At 45.2% G+C, this 10,060-nt stretch overlaps 1 protein-coding gene across 13 annotated transcripts in view; it reads right to left on the bottom strand.

Moving 5' to 3' along the window:
- Positions 1 to 125: 125 nt before the first annotated feature.
- The window catches only part of LOC106595398 (unconventional myosin-Va), a 98,759-nt gene continuing 88,824 nt past the window's right edge, over positions 126 to 10,060 (bottom strand). For 11 of the 13 annotated variants that reach the window (XM_045689353.1, XM_045689355.1, XM_045689354.1 and 8 more), the window contains 8 exons: positions 8,278 to 8,432; positions 8,021 to 8,110; positions 7,664 to 7,814; positions 7,056 to 7,240; positions 5,853 to 5,950; positions 5,585 to 5,759; positions 5,217 to 5,297; positions 126 to 4,890 (listed from right to left, as the gene is read on the bottom strand). In XM_045689353.1, the coding sequence (XP_045545309.1) occupies positions 4,738 to 4,890; positions 5,217 to 5,297; positions 5,585 to 5,759; positions 5,853 to 5,950; positions 7,056 to 7,240; positions 7,664 to 7,814; positions 8,021 to 8,110; positions 8,278 to 8,432 (1,088 nt within the window). In that variant the 3' untranslated portion in view covers positions 126 to 4,737. The remainder of the gene's footprint in view (positions 4,891 to 5,216; positions 5,298 to 5,584; positions 5,760 to 5,852; positions 5,951 to 7,055; positions 7,241 to 7,663; positions 7,815 to 8,020; positions 8,111 to 8,277; positions 8,433 to 10,060) is intronic. The other 2 variants (XR_006757556.1, XR_006757555.1) reach the window with 2 other exon arrangements.

The raw sequence follows: 10,060 nt of genomic DNA, 5'->3' as shown, positions 1-10,060 counted from the left end.
AAAGCTAAAATTCCATGGCAGAATGTTTATAAGTAATACAATAATATAATAACTGCTATTATTTCCATAACCCATTCATGACCACAGCTTGCCTTTGGCTTTGGACAAAAAAATAAACAAATATGTTCAGTGCTGAATTCCTTTATTTGTCTTTTACAGGGTTTGACAATTTAAACTTATTCCAAGTTTCTTAATGGTGAACACATTCACTTAGTACAGCTACCAGGAATTATACACACAGTCCAGTTCTCCTGATGTACAGACGGGAGGAGAGAGGAGAAAGAAGTGAACAGAAGCGAGGAGATGGAGAGGAGAAGAGCAGAGTTCAGCATCTCTACCACAGGTGGACTGTAGTCTGAAGATCATTAGATCAATGAGATGTGTCGGTTAGTGATGATGTCGTGACTTGATGTGATACTTTAGCATTGACCTCAATTGTCAAAACCATAAAAAGGGAGATTTTAATTATCTATTAATTATCTATTTTAATAACCATCTGGAGATGTTAAAATGTAAATCTCAAATGAGGTGAAGACCGGTCGTACCACAGAATGTCTACATGAACAAGCCTGTCTGAGGCACACAGCATGTACAGAGTGTCTACATGAACAAGCCTGTCTGAGGCACACAGCATATACAGAGTGTCTACATGAACAAGCCTGTCTGAGGCACACAGCATATACAGAGTGTCTACATGAACAAGCCTGTCTGAGGCACACAGCATGTACAGAGTGTCTACATGAACAAGCCTGTCTGAGGCACACGGCATGTACAGAGTGGGACACTATAAGGGAAGAGGAGAGCGGGAAGAGTGGTCCATCTACACTGCTTAAATAAGGCTTATCATAGAAATGGAGTAAGGGTACATACCAAATGGCACCCTTTTCCCTATGGGCCCTGGTCAAAAGTTGTGCACTATCTAGTGAATATGGTACCATTTGGGACAGTCACTAAGACTATAGCCTTCTACTGTGTAAATGACTACAGCTAGATGACCTCTCTGGAGGAACATAAACCACATGATGATCAAAGAAATGAGAATCATATCAGATAGTTAACTTACTTTATCAGCGTTTACTAACTTGTTCAGTAAATATTTCAAAAAGTGCAACTAGACAGAAAGCAAAACAATCCTTCCATCCCAGCCTCTGAAATAAGATCTAAGGACAACTTGTCAAAACATTCAATAATAATAATGCTACTTTTTAAAACAGTAGTTGTGTAACAGACAGACACAAAGACAGGAGATGATAGTGTTTTTAACATCATATGTAAGGCTTTGTTCCAAACATGAGTAACAATGAAGTCCTCCTATATGCATGATCAATAACAGCTCTAAAACATTCACAAGGGTAGAACTTGCAGTATTCCACTATCGTTTTCCAGTATCGTCCAAGATGCAGATATGCATTTTAGATCTGGTATCACTATACACATGTTGAACAACTTAAAACGTATTCCTAAAAATCCTTCATTAAAATGCAACGCTGCAAAAATGTTACAAAAAGGCAATTTTTTTATTTTTATACAATACACTCATGGTGGTCCCAATAATAAATATATGATTATTAATTAAATTGCACCACAAAACAAGTTTAAACATGAATTTGACTTCTACATCAACGATAGTAATAATAATATGTTTTTCTGAGCCGCGTGTCTCTCTATAGGCCAGGAAACAAAGTTCAAAGGGTCAGGGCTGGTAGGCAAATAAAGGTCACGGTAAATAATAAGGTTCACGGTAAAATAAGGTTGAAGGTTAAACAATAAGGCTGATGGTTAAATAAAGTTGATGGTTGATGAGCAGTTAGGGTATGGGTGAACACTGATGGCACAAGTAAGGAAGAGAGGCAACGATGATGATAAATGTAGTTCTATCCTTTCTGTCCCTCAGCGGTTGACCAGTCAGAGGTTAGAAGGACCTTAGTAGTAGTGAATAGAATGTTTGTAGATCTTCTTTGATTCTATAGAACATCTGGCAGAACGTCTGGTTCTATAGAAGTCACAGTCATGTTACGTAGTGTCCAACGTCGCCCTCTCCTGGTCACTATCTGGTGCTGAGTAACAACATGGCTGCTTTCTCTAAAAGTAGAGCCATGAAAACAGACTTGGCTGATGTTGGGACACAGTGAAGAGGGGGTTTGGGAGACAGTGAAGGAATTGTTATTGTAGGTTAGTAGGGAATGAAAGAAGGGGGTAAGCGATAGAGTAGGTTAGAGTAGAGACTGTAGCCAGGGCATGTAATAGTTTGTCTACAAAGCAGTGATTTAGTTTCTGGAGTAAAGCTGGCATGACAGCATTATCATACAGGCTGTAGGGAAAAAACATTCAAGACATGGTTGATATTGAGTCTAAATGTGATGGATTATGAGAGCAACTACAGTAAAACAGACTGGCTCAGTGGTAACCAGGTTTAGTAACACACACAACCTCTTTCCAAGGCTATAATACTGAAAGGAATACCTACAGAGAGTGGAGCAGACAGAGTGGTGGGGCGAGGACATGTAGATATTTAGAAGTGAAGATATGTAGTAGTTGGTACTGCAGGAGTTCCAACTCTTTTGGTCCGCAGACCCATTTTGATCTAAAAAAAAAAATCACGACTCCACCATGTAGAAAAAAGTGATGTAATCAACGCTAATGTAAACTTATTGTTTTAGCTGATTTAGTTCCTGGTCTTGTCCACTCTGTCCTAATGAGGCTTCTGGCCATTGTAGAGGGAAACAGAAGACACATACGTGTTCCTGAGAGTCTTATCTTTCAGTGATGGGGTCATAATATTTTGTATCTTGAACCGTTTAAAAGATAGAGCCACATTTGTAGGAAGAGAACAGAAACCGCTCTGTTTATTACAACTGTATCTAGAGGCTACCGGAGGTTACTGACGTAACCCTGGTTCTATGAACATAGCGCGGTTTTATTGTATTTTTTTTTACCCCATTTTTAAAAAGCAGGCGACCCCACATGGGGCCGCGACCAATCGTTTTGGGAAACGCTGTGGTAGTGGATATGTAGGATCCAGTGTGCTTCTGTTTTTAACAACAGTCACTAGTGTGTGTTTGTGTGAGTTAGTGAGTTCTCTTGTAGGGGTTTTGGAACCAAACTACTTAGTTAAAGTGGAGAAGCAAGTACAGTAGCTGAAGCCGTCTAAACCTGATAGTTTTATCCCCATACCTATCTAAACTACTCGTCCAGTCTAGCCATCTATTGCAAGTCTAATCCTCTATCTATTTCAACCACTGTTCCAGTCTAATCCTCCATCTATTTCAACCTCTGTTCCAGTCTAATCCTCCATCTATTTCAACCTCTGTTCCAGTCTAATCCTCCTCTATCTATTTCAACCTCTGTTCCAGTCTAATCCTCTAATCCTCTATCTATTTCAACCTCTGTTCCAGTCTAATCCTCTATCTATTTCAACCTCTGTTCCAGTCTAATCCTCTATCTATTTCAACCTCTGTTCCAGTCTAATCCTCTATCTATTTCAACCTCTGTTCCAGTCTAATCCTCTATCTATTTCAACCTCTGTTCCAGTCTAATCCTCTATCTATTTCAACCTCTGTTCCAGTCTAATCCTCTATCTATTTCAACCTCTGTTCCAGTCTAATCCTCCATTTCAACCTCTGTTCCAGTCTAATCCTCCATTTCAACCTCTGTTCCAGTCTAATCCTCCATTTCAACCTCTGGTGCAGCGGTGCTAAAGTGCAGCTCTACTAGAGAAGCAGGTTACACAGGACCAAGCTACGGCAGAGAGATCTTAAAGCACAATACATCATGAGCTAAACAAATAAAAACCTACATTACATAGCGCTAATTAAATGAGACTACATAGTTCATCTGCTATAGACATAATTCTAATACTATAGGACTCTAGTGGTCTTTCCACGGCCATACTTCTCTCCGGTCTGGAACCGGTCTAGAACCAGTCTGGAACCAGTCTGGAACCAGTCTGGAAAGCTGGAGAGATAAGCCTACATGTCTATGGTATCCATGTTTTCTGTCTGCAAAGAAAAACGTATTTTAGGAAAGGGAGTGAGATAAATGCAATAAATAAAACACCCTAGTGTGATATATATTTATATATTCATATTTATATGTATTTATATATGTATAAAAGTATGGTACAGACAATGGGTACTGCACTTGGCTTGACTGTGTTCAGTGGGTGACTTGATAACGATGTACTCAGAACTGATGCTAGCTAGATAACTGTAGAAGCGTTAGCATCCTATCATAACACAACAGATGCTAGCTAGATAACTGTAGCAGCGTTAGCATCCTATCATAACACAACAGATGCTAGCTGAGCTCAGCTGAAGGAGCTAGCTAGCTGTGATGCTAGCCCTGGACAGCTAGCTTAAGTGTACCGTAATACATTCCTATGGGAGAACCGGACTGCTAGAAAACACTACACGATTGAGAAGAGAACACAGAGGAGAAAAGGGGACTGGGGGAACACGGTACTAGGTGTTAAATGGGGTTTTAGGTGGGGAGTGTAGCTTAGTAAAAGGGGGTAAGATAGGAGAAAAGGTGGCCTGTAGCGGTGCATTCTCTTAGAGTTGAGCATTTGTACACGCGGAGGAGGATGGGCTTTCAACTACTGACATAAAGACTACCGTAGGGTGGAAGCTGAGTGTGTGTATGTGTGTGTGTACTGTATGTAAGTGTTTGGATGTGTTAGGAAGAGAATGGTTTGTGATTGCATGTGTACCTATGTATAGCCTATCTATTAGTTGTGTGTTAGACGCGGGTAAGGAAGGCTAGGTTGAGGGAGCCTGGTATTTGGATAGTCTCCAGGGCCAGAGAGGAGGGGTTGAAAGGGAAGGTGACTGGGTAGATAATCTTAGTGTCCATCAACAGCTGAGGAGTCTCACAGCGGTCCCGCAAACGAGTCTGAGAGACACAGAGAGAGAGAGAGACACAGAGAGAGAGACACACAGAGAGAGAGACACACAGAGAGACAGACACAGAGAGAGAGAGACACACAGAGAGAGAGAGACACAGAGAGACACACAGAGAGAGAGAGACACACACAGAGAGAGAGAGAGAGAGGCACAGAGAGAGAGAGAGAGAAAATATATACATTAGTTACAGTTACTTATATGCACAGACAGACAGACAGACAGACAGACAGACAGACAGACAGACAGACAGACAGACAGACAGACAGACAGACAGACAGACAGACAGACAGACAGACAGACAGAGACAGGTCTAACCTGTATGGTTCGTATGAAGGTAACAGACACCCTCTCTTCAAACTCGTTGACTGGAGTGTACAGGTTCAACACCTTCACAATCTGGGAACACAGAAACACAGAGACAAACTTCATTAGTTGAACCTTGAACTATTAACTCAACTGATCCCCTGTCCCATTCTCCGCAGTGGCTTGACTGGTAAGTTGAGTACCTGAGGGCTGGGTTTGGTTAGTTTAGTACCTGAGTGGTAGAGGGGGCTGTGATTGACTAGTTCAGGACCTAAGTGGTAGAGAGGGCTGTGATTGGTTAGTTCAGTACCTGAGTGGTAGAGAGGGCTGTGATTGGTTAGTTTAGTATATGAGCAGAATAGTGAGCTGTGATTGGTTACCTGAGATGTGGACAGGCTGTTGCACATGGAGCAGATGGCCTCAGCGTCTTCGTCCGTCTTCTTCTTGACTTGCAGCAGCTGAGCAGCCTGAATCAGAGGCTCCAGAGTCTCCTTGGCTCCACACAGCATCAGAGACTTGTCACGCAGCCACTCCTCCAGCTGACTCACGTTATACCTGGTACACCACATTATATACGTTACACACACACTCTCTATAAAACCCAGTCTGTCTATACATACTAAGACATGACAGCCTCGCTGAACCGACCTGATCTGCATGCCTTTGCTCCAGGAGCACATGTCTTTACGCAGCAGCAGATTGTTGAGAGTCACAGCTCCAATGATGTAGAACTGCTGCTTCACAACCTGGGTCAGAACACAACCACGGGTCAGAACACAACCTGGGGTCAGAACACAACCTGGGTCAGAACACAACCTGGAGTCAGAACACAACCTGGGGTCAGAACACAACCTGGGGTCAGAACACAACCTGGGTCAGAACACAACCTGGGGTCAGAACACAACCTGGGTCAGAACACAACCTGGGTCAGAACACAACCACGGGTCAGAACACAACCTGGGTCAGAACACAACCTGGGGTCAGAACACAACCACGGGTCAGAACACAACCTGGGGTCAGAACACAACCTGGGGTCAGAACACAACCACGGGTCAGAACACAACCACGGGTCAGAACACAACCTGGGGTCAGAACACAACCTGGGGTCAGAACACAACCAGGGGTCAGAACACAACCAGGGGTCAGAACACAACCTGGGGTCAGAACACAACATGGGGTCAGAACACAACCACGGGTCAGAACACAACCACGGGTCAGAACACAACCACGGGTCAGAACACAACCACGGGTCAGAACACAACCTGGGACCAGAACACAACCTGGGGCCAGAACACAACCTGGGGTCAGAACACAACCTGGGGTCAGAACACAACCACGGGTCAGAACACAACCACGGGCAGACACAACCACGGGTCAGAACACAACCTGGGGTCAGAACACAACCTGGGGCCAGAACACAACCACGGGCCAGAACACAACCACGGGTCAGAACACAACCTGGGGTCAGAACACAACCTGGGACCAGAACACAACCTGGGGCCAGAACACAACCTGGGGTCAGAACACAACCTGGGGTCAGAACACAACCAGGGGCCAGAACACAACCACGGGTCAGAACACAACCAGGGGTCAGAACACAACCACGGGTCAGAACACAACCTGGGGTCAGAACACAACCTGGGGCCAGAACACAACCTCGAGTCAGAACACAACCACGGGTCAGAACACAACCTGGGGTCAGAACACAACCTGGGGTCAGAACACAACCTGGAGTCAGAACACAACCTGGGGTCAGAACACAAACTGGGATCAGAACACAACCTGGGGTCAGAACACAACCTGGGGTCAGAACAAAACCAATGGTCAGGGTAGGAACACACACACACAGACCTGTTTGATGAGTTCAGGGTCGGTGCCGTGCTGACACATGGTGGAGTGGAAAGCGCTGAGCTGGCGTAAGATGGATTCCAGCGTGTAGGTTCCCTCGTCAGCGATGCTCGATGTCCGTTTACGCAGACCGGTTGGCTTAACCCCCGACACACCCTGGATGGTCTCATGCTCCAACATACCAGAGACTGGAGAGCAGAGGAGCGGTCAGAGAGTGACTGTGTCTCACACACACACACACACACACACACACACACACACACACACACACACACACACACACACACACACACACACACACACACACACACACACACACACACACACACACACACACACACACACACACACACACACACACACACACACACACACCACTGAGTGGGGCAGCGGTCTAAGGCCCTGCATCTCAGTGCAAGAAGCTTCACTACATTCCCTGGTTCGAATCCAGGCTGTATCACATCTGGTCGTGATTGGGAGTCCCACAGGGCGGCGAACAATTGGCCCAGCGTCGTCCGGGTTTGGACGTCATTGTAAATAAGAATTTGTTCTTAACTGACTTGCCTAGTTAAATAAAGGTTCAATAAAAACACACACAGTGGTGTACTCACCAATCATGGGCTGTAGGATGCTCTCCATGCATTTGATGAGCTGCTGGTAGATCTGAATGGCCAGGTCACTGAGGACCTGACGGTACTCAGCCAGGTCAAAGTTAGACAGGCAGTGATCATTCTGCTTAGGAGTGTTGTGCTTCATAAACGACTGCAGGAACAGAGAGGAGGAGGAAGAGAGAAACAGATACAAACACACAAGTTGGAGCATCGCAAGAATAAAGTGTGTCTGTGTTTTGGGGTGTACCTGACCTCCGCTGTACCGTTTCAGACTGTCTGTGTGTGTGTGTGTGTGTGTGTGTGTGTGTGTGTGTGTGTGTGTGTGTGTGTGTGTGTGTGTGCTGGGTCCGGTCTCACCTCATCTCCGCTGTACTGTTTGAGACAGTGTAGGAAGCGGCAGGTGTTGGACAGCCAGAAAGAGACCGTCTCAAAGTCATCCCCCCGTTTCTGACAGAGATAAAATGACAATATAGATACTAGTGTAATTACAGTGTTACTACACAAATATAGGAGCAACTTAATGTAGTTTTACTGACATCATAGGGTGTGCGCCCCACATTACATCCTTCCTATACCCTATATAGTGCACTACTTTAAACCAGAGCCCTGCGCACCTTGAGTATCTTCTTGATGCTGTTGATGGTGGATGTGAGCAGCGTTCTGACCTTCTGGTCATCGTTGACATAGTCAGCATGCCTCAGACACATGAACAGGATGTAGGCTGGCAGGCCTGGGATCAGATTCACCGCTACACCACGAGGCTTCAACTCTGTTACAGATATTCACTGTTACAATAGACTATTGGATTATCTATGTATAAACAGAAAAACTTCTCTCTAACACTCATAGAGAGGTAGAGGTAGAGAAAGAAAGGTAGAGAAAGAAAGGTAGAGAGAGAGGGGTAGAGAAAGAAAGGTAGAGAGAGAGGGGTAGAGAAAGAAAGGTAGAGAGAGAGGGGTAGAGAAAGAAAGGTAGAGAGAGAGAGGTAGAGAAAGAAAGGTAGAGAGAGAGAGGTAGAGAAACAAAGGTAGAGAGAGAGGGGTAGAGAAAGAAAGGTAGAGAGAGAGAGGTAGAGAAAGAAAGGTAGAGAGAGAGGGGTAGAGTAAGAAAGGTAGAGAGAGAGAGGTAGAGAAAGAAAGGTAGAGAAAGAAAGGTAGAGAGAGAGGGGTAGAGAAAGAAAGGTAGAGAGAGAGGTAGAGAGAGACAGGTAGAGAAAGAAAGGTAGAGAGAGAGGGGTAGAGAAAGAAAGGTAGAGAGAGAGGGAGGTAGAGAGAGAGAGAGGTAGAGAGAGAGAGAGAGAGAGGTAGAGAAAGAAAGGTAGAGAGAGAGAGAGAGGTAGAGAAAGATAGGTAGAGAGAGAGAGGTAGAGAGAGAGAGGTAGAGAGAGAGAGGTAGAGAGAGAGAGGTAGAGAGAGAGAGGTAGAGAGAGAGAGAGGTAGAGAGAGAGAGGTAGAGAGAGAGGTAGAGAAAGAAAGGTAGAGAGAGAGGTAGAGAAAGAAAGGTAGAGAGGTAGAAAGAGAGAGGTAGAGAAAGAAAGGTAGAGAAAGAAAGGTAGAGAGAGAGAGAGAGGTAGAGAGAGAGAGGTAGAGAGAGAGGTAGAGAAAGAAAGGTAGAGAGAGAGGGGTAGAGTAAGAAAGGTAGAGAGAGAGGGGTAGAGTAAGAAAGGTAGAGAGAGAGGTAGATAAAGAAAGGTAGAGAGAGGTAGAGAGAGAGGGTGGAGAGAGAGAGGGGTGGTGGAGAGAGAGAGGTGGTGAGAGAGAGAGAGAGAGAGGTGGTGAGAGAGAGAGAGAGAGAGAGAGAGAGAGAGAGGTGGTGAGAGAGAGAGAGAGAGAGAGAGAGAGAGAGGTGGTGAGAGAGAGAGAGAGAGAGAGAGAGGTGGTGAGAGAGGTAGAGAGAGAGGTAGAGGTGGTGAGAGAGAGGTGGTGAGAGAGAGGTAGAGGTGGTGAGAGAGAGGTGGTAAGAGAGAGAGAGAGAGGTGGTAAGAGAGAGAGAGAGAGATGTAAGAGAGAGAGAGAGAGATGTAACAGAGAGAGAGAGAGGTGGTAAGAGAGAGAGAGAGGTGGTGAGAGAAAGAGAGGTGGTGAGAGAAAGAGAGGTGGTGAGAGAGAGAGAGGTGGTGAGAGAGAGAGAGGTGGTGAGAGAGAGAGAGGTGGTAAGAGAGAAGTGGTAAGAGAGAGAGAGAGAGATGTAAGAGAGAGAGAGAGAGAGATGTAAGAGAGAGAGAGATGTAAGAGAGAGAGAGAGAGGTGGTGAGAGAATGAGAGGTGGTGAGAGAAAGAGAGGTGGTGAGAGAGAGAGATGGTGAGAGAGAGGTGGTAAGAGAGAAAGAGAGCGAGAGGTGGTAAGAGAGAGAGAGGTGGTAAGAGAGAGAGAGGTGGTAAGAGAGAAAGAGAGAGA

The sequence above is a fragment of the Salmo salar genome, chromosome ssa11, assembly GCF_905237065.1.
Source record: "Salmo salar chromosome ssa11, Ssal_v3.1, whole genome shotgun sequence".
Taxonomy (NCBI): Eukaryota; Metazoa; Chordata; class Actinopteri; order Salmoniformes; family Salmonidae; genus Salmo; species Salmo salar.
The sequence above is the reverse complement of the archived record's forward strand: the minus strand, read 5'-3'. Positions and strand labels throughout refer to the sequence as shown.